This window comes from Protomyctophum bolini, assembly GCF_963924005.1.
Source record: "Protomyctophum bolini genome assembly, chromosome: 8".
NCBI classification, from domain to species: Eukaryota; Metazoa; Chordata; class Actinopteri; order Myctophiformes; family Myctophidae; genus Protomyctophum; species Protomyctophum bolini.
Window position 1 is genome coordinate 8,378,726 of NC_137869.1, and position 18,739 is coordinate 8,397,464.

Genomic DNA, 18,739 nt, shown 5'->3' on the forward strand with positions numbered 1-18,739 from the left:
GCCCAGAATGGGTTTTAACTGAACAAACACTCTCCCCCACCCACCCCTTTTCCCCCCTCACTGTATACGTTTCTTTTCCCTTTTTACCTCCTTTATGATGAATTCCTGTTCTGTTCTTTGACTATAATAGAAGTGTCTATTTGTATGTCTCTAAATGTTTCGATGAATTGAACAAGGTGGACCCTCTTGTAAACAAGTGTAATGCTTAACTGGGTCGTCCACTCACAGTTAACGGTCTTTGTATTGAGTTTGTGCTTGAAATGTACTGTAATTCTGCAAAATGTTAATATTTCAATCAATCAATCAATAGCAATGATCACTATCATAATATACAACTATAAAGATAGTGTGGTTGCCTGACTCCACATAGCAAACCACACTATTATAGGCAAAAAGAGTTTCACCGAGTTGTCACCTTATACTGTCCAATTAGATGAGGGCAAAGCGCACAAAAGCCTGGGAAGAGTTCTGAATCGCTGGCCAATTGGGGGGGGGGGGGGGGATAGTTATTGCACGATTTTAACATACAGTATTTAAACTATTTGCAGTGCGATAACAACAGTCTGCTTGCCTATAGGCAACCACACTAACTAGTAACTACCTAACACGTACGATAACAAAAACATATCATACCACTTTTAACTACAGTATATCGAAGTTGGAGAACGACTTTTGACAGAACTGCCGTACAGATTTAATGTAAATCCTTTAGGTTTAGTTACACAAACCAACACGTTCCGTTTTCAATATACAGTATCATGATATCACCAGTAGCTATTTAACAAAAATATATAACTGCTCATAAAAACTAAAAGCAACAGCATTATAAAACATTACATTACATTAAGAACAGTCTTGCATAGCCAAACAATCAGAGATCTCTGCCTACTGATGCGTCTGTTGTTGACCACTGAAATGGGCGGAAACTATTCGGGAATCCAAAAAAGAAAAGAAGAAAAAAAAGACAGCATCACAGAACCAGCTCAAAGACTTTAGGACGGTCCGTCATATTGAGGACCAATACTCACACCTCCTCCCATCTCTTTAAAAAAAATCTTTCTTACAGTTTATTATTATTACCTTGTTGCTGCATTGTCTGAAAGTAGCTGAACAAAAAGGTACTCTTATGTACCTGTACACAAGATGTAACATTATGTAACATCCTCCGGAGGCTCAATATTTTTTTAGCTTTGATAACTTTAACATTTTCAAACAGGTTGGGGTCATATACAAGACCCTACATGGTCTGTGCCCACCCCCCCTAAGTGAATTAATTAAACGAATGAACGGATGAAAATTAGCAATTGTGCTATATCCGGTGTATTTACGTCCATGTGACGTCCATTAATATGCATTGTCCTGTCCAAATAAAAATAAATAAGTAAAAAGCTCTCAACCTTCAGGACTTCAGTTTGTGGTTGCTGGTTTTCTCCACTGTCCTTCCCCATGCGCCACTGTTTCCCAAAAAGTGCTGTATTTATTATTACATTATTGTTTACAATGGTAACACCAGTGGATATCTCTGATCATTTGGCTATATCCCAGACTAGGTTGAAGATAACACCTCGTATTCCAGGTTCGCAACTATAGCTAAGAGTATCACAACATGTCAAACAGGACTAACTGGAACTTAAGTTGGAGTGTTGGAGGTTTGGAGTTCCAGCAAGCTGACTGAAACTGGACGGAGCAGCATTCACACATTCAGTGGAAAAAGCACCATGCATTGTTTGTGATGCGAAAACCACAATGCACTTTCTTAAACCACAATCTCTAAAGACCAGAATGAGCTTTCTAAAACCAAAAATGTGCTTTCTAAAACCATAAATAATCAGGCTGCATTCCTAAGGCCTTGATGGTGGTCGTAGTTCAGTCCACAGCATTAGGGATAGGAGGACGTTTTTAAAGCTATGGTTGTCGTAAGGTCTTCCTGTGGCGTCAACGTGTATCTTCAGATAACAATAAACCAACAAAGAGTTACTGAAGGCTACTGTTCACATTTCCCCCTACACAAGAATAAGGATTATATCTCAAATTTTGAAATAAATAATAGTGACCGCTAAAAACCGGTGCGGACGGACGTTGAGAGAAGTAGAGAAACAGCCAATCAGAAGCGAGCTGTGATGTGAAAACAGAACAAAGCGTAACACCACGAAGTTCCGCGAGGGGCGAAAAGCGACTTTTCGCTTTTCGTTTCTGAGGTGAAAGACTCCGTTTGGAGTGGAGTGGACGGGTTGAGCTGGTGTGCGTAATTCAGTGGTTCTCACTCAAAGTCGGGTTTCCTGGGATCCCCAGCGGTCCTTGAGGCGGTTCGGCTTGGATCCCTGAGGGTCCATTTGGTTCCATTTGGACACTCTTGGAGTTGGACACCCAAGGGTCCATTTGATTCCTAACCATCAATAAATTACCTGGGTTTTCATGGAACAAAAATGGATCGTTACATTATAAAACTGCATTTGTTTCGGTGAGTTTCGGGGCTCTCCCAGAGTTAGTGTCCAGGCGTTGACTCTGAGTCTGAACCCCTAATTGCTCCCGATGAGCAGGTTGATGCCTTGCATGGTTTCCTCCGCCATCGGTGTATGTGTGTGTGTGTGTGTGTGTGTCTGTGTGCGTGTAATGCACAATCTATGCAAAGCGCCTTGGATAAAGGTGCTATAGAAATGCACCATTTCCCCTACAGCGTGACGAGGTTCTCGGCGGTGTAACAGAGGCTGTAGAAGTTGCAGGCGATGCAGCCCAGGTTGCACAGCGAGGACAGCAGCCGGTAGAGCCACAGGCGGCCGCTCAGATGCTTGTACTTGCTGTCCGTGTCTGCAAGCTTGGCGTACGCCTCGCGGTTGGACCCTAACCCGATGTCCTGGCCCAGGCCGCACGCCTGCTCGATCAGGTGCATGTCCGCCATGATCTCCGAGGTCATCTGACCGAACCACTGGGCGTTGACGGCCGACACCGTCACCGACACGAAGAAGATGAAGATCTGGGGAACGGCGAGAGCAGAGAAAACGTTTCAGAGTTTTTGTGTGTGGGACAAATTCATGGACAATTCATTCCTTCAAACCTTTATTTATTCTCGAATGACATTGAGGTCACCCTCATTTGCAGTGTCGTCGAGATACAACATAATACAACATTTCAAAGCAATAAACAAAAACAGAACAGCAACGTTTCCACATCGCCACTTAAAAAAAAAGGACTTAAAAAGTGTAAATGATCAAAAACATCAGCAATTAGATTAGATTATATTTGTTTTTCTTTTATTATTGTTGTTCTATATTGTTTGTCTCTTATTTAGTTCTGTAGATTTTTGACACGGTACGTAGCGTACCTGGAAGGCCTCGCGTTCGTCCAGCAGGTCACTGGGGTGGTACACGGCATAGATGGCCAGGTTGAGGAAGGCGCAGGCGGAGCCCAGGTGGAGGTAGAAGGGCACCAGGCGGCTCTGGATGAAGCCGTACGTGTGTCTGTTCAGGTGGCTGTTCATCACGAAGCCTGCATGCGGGGGCAGAGCAAGCGTTGTAACATTATTACCGCAGCGCTGGGTCTCGTTTTAGCCTGCCGGTGACTGAATGCTAATAGCTAGGATGTTAAATTGTGTGTGGCGTGTGTTATCGCTTGGTCTACAAGCTCACAATGATGCGTTGTGATGTGTTGCGAGCTTATAGACTGCCTATTTTATGAAGGAATTCATCAAAATGTTGCCACGCTATGCGTTGTGACTCTGTGAGTCAACAAACGTTCTCCCCAGAATTTTGGAATCTAGGTTTTTCCAAGTGGTTTGACTTTTGACATATTACAGGTGGTGACAAAGTGTGCGTACAAACCCGATATGAAGGTGACCCAGATCTGCATGCCCCAGTAGGTGGAGAGCAACAGCAGGTGCAGCAGCTTGGCCGTGAAGTTGGGGTCCCGGTCGACGGCCATGATGCTTTCCTGCTCACGGTTTCCTCCTCCTCAGTCCTCAGTACTCAGGACTCCACAGAGTCGCGTTGCACCCCGAAACAACCGTGCCGCCCGCCTCTCTCTCTCTCTCGGCACGATGTCTGACTTCTATTCTCTTCTGGAGCGTTATTCTCCACTTCAGAGAGTCTGGGAACGCAGACACAATCACACATCCAACATTACATACGTTTTGGAGTGGGTCACATATTACTGATGGAAAAACTGCTGCCTAAAATGCTGGTATTGGTATCGGCGAGAATGACGGTCTATGCCATTCCCATACCACTTAGTTTTATTGTTTTGTTTTGTTTATTTACTTATAGCTGCACTTTAACAATTATTAACGGGATTTTTATTTAGCACAGAATGTGATGATTTGATTGGCTGATGTATGATAAGAGCGCTGTTGTGCCAGAAACAGAGAGAGAGATAGTGCTGCACTAATGAGAGAGAGAGAGAGAGAGAGAGAGAGAGAGAGAGAGAGGAGGGGGGGGGGGGGGGGGGGAGTTGCACCACTCAGTTCACACGGGTGTGATTTTTAATAATAATCCACTGTTGGCGTTGACATGTTATGAGCAACTTTCTGAGTCTAAACTCTTTGCAGAGGTGATGTTGACATTGTGTTGGAGTTTGGAAGCGCTCATTTTAAATCACTCAACAACGTCGTGCAGATGCACATACTGTATGCATGAATTTCAAAACAGGTTTAATGCAGTCAGACAGGACTTTTCTGTTGTCAATGTGAAGGTGTTGCAACGTAGAGATTACAAAGATGCAATACCAACAAAACCTTTAAGTTCAATGGGTTTATATATATATGAGGGGGTCGTGTCTGAAAATGAATATGAAATATTTAAATGTTGAATCAAGCAACTTTAAAACTGACTAGATGTTAAAGTGAACCCAGCAGTGTTTTAAATACCCCTTTAAAAGCATACATGGTTAAAAAGCCTTATTTTATACCGTAATAATTACAATTACCCTGTAATTAACTTAAAAAAAGATATTTATTTTAGAAATAATTAATATTTTACTCAAGGGGGACAACGATGTGCGTCGCTCCCAAGTTGATGTTATTTGTCCACGTGTGCTTCAGCCCTATGGAATATATGCCATGTGCTAATACAAACTTTATTTAAAATATTGTTTTGATGCCCGCCCAATTGGTCAGCTGACTGCGTGCCGCATCGGCGAATGACGTGTGGGACTTGCACACACGTCTCTAGTGTATAGTATGCGCCTTTGAGCACGGCATGAACCCCCTCGAGTATGTCTGACTGAAATAACTCCGCAAGCTACGTCTCATTGTATGCATTCCTTACATTCCATAGGGCTAGAGCACACGTGCACAAATGACAACATCAACTTGCAACGGGCATTCGTAAAAGATGAACTATTTCTAAAACAAATATTTACGGTGTTTTTTGAGGGGCGCTAGCCCCTCCAACGTCTGTTCTTTTTAAATTACGTCATATGGCAGCCAAGTCTAGTGAGTGACGTCTATGGACTTTTTCGCGACCATAGGTTGCAGATTACTATGAAAACCTGAAAAACCAGTCAGTCAGTCAGTCAGTCCGCCCGTCCGTCACACCTCGTGACATGCCGTCTCCATATATGAAGATCACGACACTGACCACATCAAACCGACAAACCCTGGATAGCCATGCATGGAAAAAACAGGATAATCTTTTTCTCATTTTTACTCGTTTACTGCCTTAGGCTTAGGCTAGCACCTCAGCCCTTTCCTGTTTTGTCTACAAACAAAGACAGGATCGTAGTAAGTCATGATGGAGGCGCAGGTAGCGACATCACAAGCAGGCTCAGCGAGGCCAGAAACACCTTACAGAGGCTTAACAACGTCTGGAAGTCGGCCCAGTACAGCACCAACATCAAACTTAGACTGTACCAGAGCTGTGTCCTCCTGTCTACCCTGCTATACGGTTCTGAATGTTGGAGAACGACAGAAAATGATATACACAAACTGTCAACCTTCCACACCAAAAGCTTAAGGAAAATCCAGCGAATATTCTGGCCCAAAACCATCTCCAACCAACACCTTCTTGATATGTGTAAACAAGAAAACATGGATACCGTCCTTATGAGAAGGCGGTGGAAATGGATTGGGCATGTAATACGTAGAGAACAAGGCAACATCACCAAAACTGCACTTCACTGGACACCAGAGGGCAAACGCAAAAGAGGCCGACCCAAGAACACCTGGCGTATAGGACAGTGGAGGGAGAGTTGAAGACCCTGCATCACACCTGGGGATCGATAAAGACGCTGCAGGCCCAGGACAGACTGAAGTGGAGATCCTTTGTTGCTGCCCTACATGCCAGCCGGCATAAAGGGCAGTAAGTAAGTAAAGACAGGATCCTAGACCTAGATCTGCATATATGGAGCCAGCCAGGATCTCTACATCTGACCTCAAACCCTTAGATCTCCATATATGGAACTGACCTGTTCTGACATTCCATATGTTGACCCTAATCCTCAACCCTATTAATGCAGCCGCGCCCGGTAGCCGGTTTCAGCGGAACCTTGCCCTTTAGGGTGAGTGGGCGCCCCTCACCACGCCCCAAGTGAGGGGCGCGGCTGCAGCTCACCGCTCCTTGGCTGCGGCTCACCGCTCCAAGAGATGGGTCAAATGCGGATTACAAATTTCACTGCGGTAACTAACGTGTGTGACAAATCGTATAGTTACTTTTGACTTGTATGTTAAAAGTGGTGTTGCTCTGTGGCTCCTGCTCTCTCACATTGGAGAATGTAACACCTGTGGCTGTCAACACGTCAGCCATCAGTAATGAGCGAGTGTACAGTTAACTGTGTTTGGCGACAGACACGCCTCGAAGGTTCAACAGGAAACAATGGAACACTTTTCAGGTTAGTGGGGCAGAGGTCAGGGTCTTCCTGAGCAGGTCAGACAGAAACCAAATAGCCCCCAATGGTACACTCTCACTCTCTTGTCTTATTAACCCAGCTGTGACACATTATTAGATCTCAGCTAAAAATAGGTTTTTGGGGAAAAAAATAGCAGATCTACAAGCTCATAGGCAGCGCGTCACTTCGTGTCGCACTACAAAACTGAAACTGTGTGTGCAAATCTGAATATATATTATTTTAAAGGGATTTTTCTTTTTTTCTTTTTGTTTTGTTTTCTTGTTTTTTTCCCCCTTCTGTTTGCTTTGTTGTATTATTCTACCTATGAAAGCCATTTATTTGTTAGAAGGGTAGGCACTATAAGATTAGGCTTCAGCCTACACCTTTTTGGTCAATGTTTATTTTGCAAAAAAAAAAAAGCAGGCACTGTATTGGTTTGTTATAATGACCAAAATAAATAAACTCTCTCACATCGTTTTTCAGAAAACTGTTTAGAAGACATTTGTGGACTCGGCCTCAAGAGTTAAACTAAACGCTGCCATAAAACGTTAATGTTCTGCAGTATAGCGGGTATGCGCATGACATCATCATCATACCAGGAAGTTATGCAAGAACGCCCACCGAGTGGCAAAACACTTCTTCTTTCTGGCCTTGACAGCCCGTACATCCAAACAGAAACGTCTTATATATGCTTGCATTAAACAACGTTAAACTCACTTTGCCTCTCGCTTTGCATATATACCATCTATTCTAACCCGGGTCTCTCTCACACGAGAGAGAGAGAGAGCAGATTTCTACCGGCCATCAAAGAGGCAAATCAGGCAATCCCTGCCTGGCCATGGGAGAGATGAGCGCCAGGCAGTACTACTCTCGACACCGGGGTCTAAATAATGTCTCAATAGAAGAGTAGAGAGGACACCTCCAACAAACTGTAGTTATATAGTATTGACATACTCTACCATACAGACTGGTTAAAATGAGAGATGTCCCGATACTGTATCGGTCCTTATTTGTCATATCGGTATCTGTAAATATGCCAGTCTAACCACAGATCCGACACAGGGGTAAGGGGTTGACACTATGGCAGGTAAATACAATGTTGGGGCATGTGGAGTTTGCTTTGGAGTTGCCCCAAATTGCAAGTGCACATGTGAGGAGTCTGCTATAAACAGTAAACACAACACGAGATATACAGTATAGCTAGGTAGCTATAAACACAACATGAGATCATGACACTGGTATCGGTATTCAGTATCGGCTAACACAGAAATCGAGGTATCGGGATCGGATCGGAAGTGAAAAAAGTGTATCGGGACATCCCTAGTTAAAATCACATCTTATTCATACTGGGATTGCAGCTATTACACTCAGCAATCATGTCATTGGTATTCACTCGGCAATCATGTCATTGGTATTCACTCGGCAATCATGCCATTGGTATTCATGCGTTTAAATTATTCTGCTTTTATTTATTTTTATCGCTTATACTGCAATCATGTCAATTGTAGGCTAATTCTACATAATCATGCGTACTAACTTTGTCGGCTAATTGTCAATGTTTATTATTGTGTTATAAATACAAGTAGAGGCCTGACATTTGCTTCTTGCCTCCTCCTGGCAAATTTCCCTCCTATATTTTGTGTGCTGTTTTTACTAGTATTGTTGTTGTTTTTTAAATGTGTGCAAAAGAAATCAAATCAAACACGCAGAACCCTTTTCACAGTGTAGCCTACTGTACTGACCTTAACTCAATGACACACCCACAGCCATAATGAAAGACAAGGTGTTAACTCTTGTGTGTCTGCAGTACTGCAGAAGATTAATATTGCTCACTTCACTCAAACACAACCCATATGGTTCAAAGTCACCTTCACCTGACCAACTTCTGAAGTGTTTTATAATACCCTGGTGGTTATAATATGCACGCAGTGCAACAGTTACGTAAACGGAATAAAATAGAGTTGATTATGATTGCATTTCATGTAGGCTAATATCGATTTGAGGGGAAATATAATCCTTCATAATAATAGATCGGCTTTCCCCCCGATATAATCGGCTATAATCGCTGAGGAAATAATCGATCAATAATATTTCCTCAGCTGTAATGCTAACATTGTAGCAACGTGCAAAAAGAGAATATACATTATACAGTCTGCTGATCATGTCATATGGATCGTAAAGACACAAAAGGTGATGTGTTTAAACTTTAAAGACAGATATCTGCACATGATCTGCATGCACTAAAGTTGTAAATGATCATCAGGATATAATGATAAAGGTGCATTAAACGCCAACCTACCTTCCTTCACCCCAGCCAGCCGCTGTTGCTGTAAAGAAACACCACTACTGTTCTGTTGTTGTCTGTTGTGTTGTCTAGTAAACTTTCGTCTGTCACTATATACTTTAACGGTGCTACTTCCTGGCCTGCACCTTCCCGTTGAACTCTGGGAATCTGAGTCCAACGAACGTGGGCGTGTAGTATCTTAGAGTAACTCTAGACCTGAACCCTCATTGACTTTAGTGACGTCAGCTGTAAGCGTTTAGGCTGCAAGGGCTGCACCCTAAGGACAGCACTTTGAAGATGAGTCCGCCATTCATGACACTTTGCATCACTTTATAAAAACTGTTCACAGTCAGTGCCTACATGCTTGGCCTATTTATACATGTCTATCATGTCTATTTTAGTATTTAAGCTGATCGTTTTATTATTAGTTTCATAAATACACTGTGTGATAGGGGTTGTAATATTCATATATAATAATATCATTATAAATTGTATTTCCATATTCTTTTAGTTTGCTCATTAGTCCTTTCTCATCATGTTTCCCTTATTATTATTATTATTGTTATTAAATATATAGCCTATATCCTTCCATTCCGTCTCCCTTTGAGAACAGTGAGAAAGCACTATTGTGTTTGTTGACATTCTTCTTGACCGTGATACATAACTCATTTGCATACTTAAATGATTGACGTTCGGTTCGGAGGATCCCCCTCATTCCCCTGGTAACGCTATGAACTGTGGGTCATTTATTTGCCAAAGTCAGCATCGATGCTGACTTTGGCAAAGGGCACATAAAGGAGCGGGGCTGAGCCCTCACTGGCTTATTTCAAATGGGACATCTCCCTCAAGCCGGCTGGTTGGCTCCCAGTGTGTCAAGTTTGCTTGCCTTTAGTTCCGGGGTGTCTGATGCAGTGCCCTGCCATTTCCAGCCTCATTAATCGTTGCAATATAGCCCGATCAGAGTACTTGGAAGCCAGTCTGATGTCATTGAACTCATGAAACATATTATGGGCAATACTGACGTCATATTGGTCAAGACAGGTCGGCTTAAGAGTGGCCCTCACCGAGGCAGTATTTAGAGTTACCGTTTATAAATAATAGAACAGGTTGAAACTCAAAACCTGTAAACTTAACATTCTACTGTAGTCACATTAGTTACCATGGACAACCTGCACTGGGCCAGTTCCCAGTAGGGTTTTTTCAAATTATTACAATCCTTATCAGAGTAATAGCTATTAAGCTGCAGGTACCATTCAGGAAATATACATTTCTTTCACCTTTGTAGAAATGATGATTTCTGCCAGCAGTCTCCTGTCTGAAGACCAGTTCCTGTGTTCTATCTGTCTGGATGTGTTCACTGATCCAATAGCCATTCCGTGTGGACACAACTACTGTAAAACCTGTATCACGCAGTACTGGGACAGTAATGATGTGTGTCGGTGTCCACTGTGTAAAACAACGTTTTATACAAGGCTGGAATTCTCTGTTAATAAAATTCTGTCTGAGTTGACTGAACAGTTCAGGAAGTGTCATGCGTTGAAAAGTACTTACAACACAAGCCAAGAAGCACCTGTTAAAGCAGATGGAGTCTACTGTGACTTCTGTGTTGAAACCAAGCTCAATGCTGTGAAGTCCTGCCTGGTGTGTCTGACCTCCTACTGTGAGACTCACCTGGAGCCTCATCAGAGAGTCTCTGCGTTTAAACGACACAAACTAATCGACCCTGTGAAGAACCTGGAAGACATTATGTGTAAGAAACACGACAGACCTCTGGAGCTGTTCTGTAAGACTGACCACATGTGTGTTTGTCAGTTCTGCACAGAGTCAGACCACAGGTTACATCACATTGTATCTCTGAAAGATGAATATGAAGAAAAGAAGTTTGAGCTGGGAAAGACAAAGGCTGAAGTTCAGCAGATGATCCAAGAGAGACAACTGAAGATTCAGAAGGTGGAACACTCAATAGAGCTTGGAAAGAAAGATGCAGACAGACAGAGTTCACACAGTGTGCAAGTCTTCGCTTCTCTGATCAGCTGCATTGAGAGAAGCCAGGCTGAGCTCACTGGTGTGATTGAAGAGAAGCAGAAAACAACAGAGGAACAGGCCGAAGGAATCGTGAAAGAACTGGAACAGGAGATCACAGAGTTGAAGAAGACAAGCTCTGAGCTGAAGCAGCTCTTACACACCGAAGACTACCTCCACCTCCTCCAGAACTTCAGGTCCGTCAACACCCCTCCACCCACCAAGGACTGGACAAAGGTCAATGTCAATCAGTCTTCATACGGGGAGACTGTGAGGACAGCTGTGGCTCAGCTGGAGAAGACACTCGGTCAAGAGATAGAGAAGCTGCGTGACGCTGACACAGAGCTAAGTAGGATCCAACAATATGCGGTGGATGTAACTCTGGACCCCGACACGGCACACTGCAAACTCACCCTGTATGGTGATGGAAGACAAGTGAGCGTTGGCGACACGAAGAAACTCAGAGACAGCGCAGAGAGATTCTCTGCATTTCTTTCGGTCTTAGGACAACAAAGCTGTTCCTCTGGAAGGTTTTACTACGAGGTCAAGGTCAAAGGGAAGACTGACTGGGATTTAGGAGTGGCCAGTGAGTCCATCAACAGGAAGGGAACAATCACACTGAACCCTAGCAATGGTTACTGGACAATAGTGTTGAGGAGAGGAAATGAGTACAAGGCTGCTGCTGGCCCTTCTGTCCTCCTCTCTGTAAGAGAGAAGCTCCAGAAAGTGGGAGTGTTTGTGGATTATGAGGAGGGTCTGGTCTCCTTCTATAATGTGGAGACCAGAGTTAATATCTACTCTTTCACTGGCTGCACCTTCACTGAGAAACTCTATCCATTCTTCAGTCCTGGTGTTAATAATGATGGCAAAAACTCTGCCGCTCTGATCATCTCTCCTGTCAATCACATAGACTAGTCTAATTATCCACTTTACATGAAAATTGGTTTGGCCTCGCCAAGCCAAGAGGCTGGACTATCAGGGCCGCGGGAAGATATTTACAGCAAAATGCACTTTGCATGCATTTTCACACAGAAAAGTGGCTTTTACTTTCCCTCTCCACACGCAAGTTATATATGAACAGTTGAACACACTGACACAGGCAACTAACCAGGATAAAGCGCTGATACTGTGATCACTGATAGAGCATATTTATTAGGCCAGAAATTTGTTTTGATTAAAATTATTATTATTTTCCCCCTCCTATCCGAGGGGGGGGGGGGGGGGCTGTGCCTGGGGGGAGGGGGTGCTCCAGCCCCCCCCATCCCTCAGCCATGAAGACTATGTTCTCGCCCCCTGTCCATGTGTCTGGCATTGCAGTGGCCAGTGGCCATGATAACATGCACCAAAAACAGGGACACCCTGTTGAGGATTCACATGAGTACTTGTAGGCCATTTGTGAAACTTCATAATTCTGGGCAAGACTGAAGTCAAGTATGTCCATATTTGGACAGGACTGATGTCATATATTGATGTATTCAAGGTAGTTGAGCTAAAAGCGGAGCACATGGAATGCCAGGGCTAGTATAGAGAGAGACATATTGAGCAAGCCAGTGGGCCAATTGAGACACGTTATATAAAGGTATAGTATTCTGCTCACGGTCACACCAATTACCATTCCTGGATCGTGGTCAACCCTTTTAAAGTTGTTTTTAGACAATTATACTAATCCAGATCGTAGAAATGGCGTCTGCCAGCAGTCTCCTGTCTGAAGACCAGTTCCTGTGTTCCATCTGTCTGGACGTGTTCACTGATCCAATCACCACTCCGTGTGGACACAACTACTGCAGAACTTGTATCACACATTACTGGGACACTAGCGATGTGTGTCAGTGTCCACTATGTACTAAAACCTTCATGTGGAGACCAGAAGTCTGTGTGAATACTTTCATTTCTGAGATGGCCGATCAGTTCAGGAAGACGCAGCAGTGGAGCAGAAATTCCAACACAAACCTGCACGAGCCTGCTCAACTGGAAGACATCTCCCGTGATGCCGGTGCCACGCACAAGGCCCTGAAGTCCTGCCCGGGATGTTTTGAGGACTGGGAGAATAAAACGGTCGAGGAACTCACGCTCGAGGACATCATGGACCTCACGGCCCGCATGGACAATCATCGGCATGAGCATCACCGGCCGGAGAAGACGGGTAGACGTGCACTAACCCAAGCTTTCCCATCACCCGGACCGGAACCGGAGCCTGCACGGTGGTCATGTTCAGCCGGAGTCGTCCCAGAGCAAAGGAGGCGTAGACGTATGTCGAGTCGAAGCTGCTTCAATTGCGGCAAGAAGGGCCATTTCGTCGCCGCCTGTCCCGTACAGACAACAGACAAATGCTGCATATCAGCAGGAGGCATACTGACGAGCAACATCTCTGCTTTAAATCAAAAGATGGTCAGGTTGTCGTGGAGGTCCCAGAGCGTTCAGGTCCGTGCCGTCATATCGACAGGATCAGAGACCAACTTCATAGACAGCGCACTTGTTGACCAACTGGCCATACCCACCGAGCCGTTGAGCAAAGCTATCGAGGTCAGCGGCCATCTGCCCCACATAGGCAGGATAGAGTCCCTCACTGTCCCCGTCTCCCTACTGTTTAACGGCAACCACACGGAGTGGCTGAGACTGCCTGTCCTTAGCCCCTTTAAGGCCCCCATAGTGGTGTTAGGACAGCCCTGGCTGAAGGCCCATGTGACCCTGCTAGACGGGGCCACCACGGACATCATACAGTGGAACCCCCAGTGTTTCTCAAAGTGTTTCCGTATGCTCCCCCACTGCCAGAAGAACCCCGCGGACCAAGAACAACACCCGGGCACCCGACGGGTACCGGGAGGTCCACGCAGGGCCCAGACGGCAAGGAAGATGCGCTGGATTTGAAGCCCATAAGGAAGTGCTTTATTAGGACTGCAGTTCTCATTAATGGCCTATAGGTTTATGCTTGCATTCAGCCGCTAGTTTAAAGTCTTTCAATTTCCTGCCATGATATGTTTTTTTTGTAATTGCTGTTACAATAGGGGGATGCTGCTAGGAAAAAAGTGGGTCGGTAACCTCCTCTGAACCTCTCCCAGGATTGCCTCGCCACCATGCCCGCCTCGCCCATGCATGCCATGTTTACATTACTGTTCCAGCTCCAGACAGTCTCTAGCACTGCAGGCTCCTCCCCCATCCTGACACACAGCCGGTGTCAGGCAGCCCAGCCTTACAGTCTTTACTCGTTTACAGCCCAGCCTTCCAGTCTTTACTGACTTTGCCGACCTCCCGGTCTCTCTTACGGCAGCCTGTGTTCCAACGGTATTCTGTTTTCCTGCATGACCTCCCAGGGTCATTTGCCTGACGTGGCCCCTTCAACGTCTGCGACGCTCTATTTTTTTGGACAAAGACACGTAAAGCCAAACGGTGGTGACATTTGAATGGTTTATTAAAACACCGTCCATTACTTCACTTCCAGAGTCTTGTCTCAGACAGAGTGAGGGTCACACAGTGGACATTAAGAAGGACAAGAACTGAAAAAAAGGAACATGTCGCGCGTGGACAAAGTGACACGTCATCGGTGAGAGCACAGAGGAGGACATAGCAGCTCACTCCCACCGCCATGCCGTCAGCGTCGACAAGAAACCTTGTAGGCCTTCTCCATATTTCAACTGTTCATGATATTTTGTTTTTGTTTTGTTTTTCTCTCATAATTAACACCTTTAGACTTTCAAAGTATTGAAAATGTCCAATCTACAAGTTCACATGTATGGTGTCGCACTGCGACGTTTTGTGAGCTGGTGAGTTTGGCGATTTTTCGCTATTTTCGAAACTTTCAAAGTGAGTGAAAGTGGTTAAGAGTGTCTGTGGGGTTTTTTTATAAATATTGAACCAATGGAAAGTATTAACAAGAGATTGTGACTAAACAATTGGATCATTGGATCCATCTGAACTTTTACATTTTTTTTAATATCGTCTCTGTCGGGTGGAAACCTCATTATGTCCGAAACGGACTTTTCAGAATTCAAATACCAAAAATCCCAAATAGCAAAAATGCCGTAAGTAGCAGCTCAGCAAGCTTATGATACGCGTCACTTCGCCCCATATATGGAGCCTGTGGATCTTCTGTTGTTGATGCTTTAGTGTGACGCTGTAGTAGGATTTAATTTACGAATAAACACAAAAAGCTAAAATATGGATAAGAGGTTTCTGCCCGATATAGCAACGATATTTTCAGAAAAGTAGTTTACAAGGTTTCTGTCCGACAACAGTATCCACGCGTCAGAAGATCATTAATTGGCAGGAACAGAGTAGAAAACCCCCCCCCCAACACTATTCAGAAAAAAAAGGTAGTGAATTTCTTCTTTAAAAAAAAAACTTTTTAAAGCTAAATACTGTAGTGGTAACTTTTTTTTAAATGTTTAAATTCTGTTTTCGACGTATATCTTTTTCACGTTTTAATTTTTTTTCAGTCTTGAAAAGAGTGAGGACCCCTCTGCATGCTGATTGGTTGATTTGCCGGGGCCGATACATACTGTAACATCACTGGATTCTATTCTATCTACAACCGTCTCAGATCAACACACACGCAGTCACGCAGTCACGCACACATCACATACTGCTTTTCAGTCATAACAAATAACCTTCTGACTATCTCAGTCATCTGTTTCGCTAAGTTATTTTAGGATTGCTATATAATAGATTGACATTTTCCTAGACACCGGTAGTCAGTGGGTGGAAAACATCACTCATTCTGTCCAGCTGTCCCCATGAGAGTTCTGTGTTTTTATTAGGGATGCACCGATTTATCGACCGATATTTGCCGTTATCGATCGGTATCGGGAAATGAAGCCGATGGCAGTAGTCGATATTCTTCTGTTGTTGAAGAACATACATTTTGTGCTGGTTATGTTGGTGTGTTGGTTATCTGCACCTACCAATCTGTAGATTCTTATTCGGTATTTGAACGCATTCGTTTCCCTGGCACGAAAGGGGTGAATAAATAAACTAACACCAAATAAACTAATACCGGTATCAGTGTCGGACTATATTGTTATTTTATACCGATATCAATATCCATACCAACTTCCCAGAGGGAAGTCTGGAGCGCTCTGGTGGAGCTGTTGCCCCCGCGACCCGACTACGGATAAGCGGTTGAAGATGGATGGATGGAATTTGTATCGGCCAAGAGTTTCCATATCGGTGCATCCCTAATTCTTATTCTAATATTAGCCTACAGGGTGTGGGATGGAACAGTCTGGGTGATTTCAAATTCTCAGCCCATTCATGTGAAAGGCTCCAGAACATGGGTGACATTGCACTGACAGACCATATATATATATATATATATATATATATATATATATATATAGTGTATATCATCGCCGTCAGGCAGGAACCTTATATCACCCATATTTCATCATCTTCTCTTTTTATAGATGAATTTTACAATGGTAACGTTTTCGAAAAGGTTACCATGATGGTAAGGTTGCATTTGCGAGCAGCAAATACTGGTTGGTGTGCAGATTGTTTTATTCTTTCTTGTACACTTTTTTTGTTCCAGATGTCGGATGTCTTTTAGCCGCTCATCAGCTTCTCTCTCATTTATATAAATATCCAATGGATAGTAGTAACAAGAGCTCGTGACTAGGGCTGTCAACATAACTGAGTTATGAGTCAATTAATCTGTGAAGTAGTCATCGCTCTGGTATCTGATGGTTGATAGATCCAAGGGGAAAAAAAGTTACATAAATAAACGTTAAATTCCCACAACAATATACAGAAAAACATGGGACATATTTTGGACATAGTTCGAATGGTGATTAATCTGATTAAAAAATTGTAATCGTTTGACAGCCCTACTCGTGACTAAACAATAAAACCACATTGGATCCGTTGGCACATAGGTTTATATTTTCAATTTCTTTGAAACGTTTAACCGTTTTGGACGTACAAGGTTTCTGCCAGACAGACAGCGACGCTATATGAATTATACAGTAGTTTAGAAGTGGTTGGCTGCTGCAAACAGACATTGGGATTTGCCAATGAAACAAAGTGAACAGATTGTTAAAAAAATAAATAAAATAATAATAATAATAAGCGCAGCACAGCACAGAAAAAATGTGGAATTGTTTCCCCAAAAAACATGTGAACATTCTTTTTTTTTAAAAGCCCAGTTAGGTCAGTTTAGTCAGGGCTTTCAGTCTCTGTTGGGGTCCTCAAAGCACCCTCAGGGTTCCTTGATGGGGTTCCAAATGGACCCTTAAGAGTCTTTAACTCTGAGAGCGGACAAATGGACCCTTATAAGTCTGTAACTCTGAGAGCGGACAAATGGACCCTTATAAGTCTGTAACTCTGAGAGCGGACAAGTGGACCCTTATAAGTCTGTAACTCTGAGAGCGGACAAATGGACCCTTATAAGTCTGTAACTCTGAGAGCGGACAAGTGGAACCAAATGGTCCCCCGACGGTTCCATTTGGTTCCATTTGTCCACTCTCTCCGAGTTCTGGGAGTCCTTGAAATCCAAAAGGTTTGTGAGGTCCACTTAGCGGTACAAACGTAACTCCTGCGTTCAGGACAGGAACCCGTGAAAAGTTCAGCACACGATGAGTTGAAAATGGAGGCTATATAGACAGCATGGCGACACCTCCATTATCGTGAGTTCAATGTTCACCATCTCAAGACAGAGAGACCCCTCCAAAACTGAGATCTTCTTGTCCTGTCTTCCATTCTCATGTGTGATGAATTTACTCTTATTCCATCTAGTCTGTATATTCTCGTTTTTTTATTTTACATTGTAGTACTGTATACATCGGTGTACATGGTACTATTGTCTATTAAGTGTGTGTGTGTGTGTGTGTGTGTGTGTGAGAGATTTCAACCAAAGTTAAAAATAAACGGAACTAGAAACAACTATGCACTATTAAAAAAAAAAACTCAAAAACGCATCCATTCTGTCCATATTCCACAGACAGACATCCATTCTGTCCATATTCCACAGACAGACATCCATTCTGTCCATATTCCACAGACAGACATCCATTCTGTCCATATTCCACAGACAGACATCCATTCTGTCCATATTCCACAGACAGACATCCATTCTGTCCATATTCCACAGACAGACATCCATTCTGTCCATATTCCACAGACATCCACATTCAGTTTCCTAACACAGTGACACAGACCAAAAGCATATAATATTATGGTACATATACATACACACGCTTCTCCCAGAAGGCATTAAGGAAAATCTGCTTCAAATAAATAAATATAAATTAAATTGTGTAAAAAGTGGAGGGTTATTTTAACACATTAATAACACTATTAAATACAGCACGAAAATAAAGATAAAATTAATAAGACAAACAATAATGGCCGATCTCTGAAAAACAATAATTTACGCGTGGATTCAAGAGATTGGCACGATGGCACTGCCATGACAGACATTTAAGGCCAACGTATGCTTTGAGTGACGACCGCTGTTTTCAGAGCCAAACACTAAAGTGCAACCAAACTTATCAATGATACGTTTGGTTGCACTGGAGTGTTTGGTATCATTTACTTCTACTGGATCTCTTCTCCACTAGAGTCACTGTCGGTATATTTAGTTTTAGTCATCATAGCTTAATTGTCGCCCTGATGAAGACCTTTCAT

General features: G+C 43.4%; 2 protein-coding genes across 2 annotated transcripts; one reads left to right on the plus strand and one right to left on the minus strand.

Moving 5' to 3' along the window:
* Positions 1-357: 357 nt before the first annotated feature.
* On the minus strand, positions 358-9,228 carry LOC308320605 (transmembrane protein 205). The gene is made up of 4 exons (XM_080771152.1): positions 9,116-9,228; positions 3,819-4,083; positions 3,323-3,486; positions 358-2,974 (listed from the first exon to the last, which is right to left on the minus strand). Exons 2-4 carry the CDS (start codon positions 3,916-3,918, stop codon positions 2,672-2,674), a joined length of 567 nt encoding a protein of 188 aa, XP_080627278.1. The 5' UTR covers positions 3,919-4,083; positions 9,116-9,228; the 3' UTR covers positions 358-2,671.
* Positions 9,229-10,390: 1,162 nt separating this feature from the next.
* LOC308319441 (nuclear factor 7, ovary-like) lies at positions 10,391-12,037 on the plus strand (the record flags this gene model as incomplete). The annotated part of the gene is made up of 1 exon (XM_080769533.1): positions 10,391-12,037. One exon carries the CDS (start codon positions 10,391-10,393, stop codon positions 12,035-12,037), a length of 1,647 nt encoding a protein of 548 aa, XP_080625659.1.
* Positions 12,038-18,739: the final 6,702 nt, after the last annotated feature.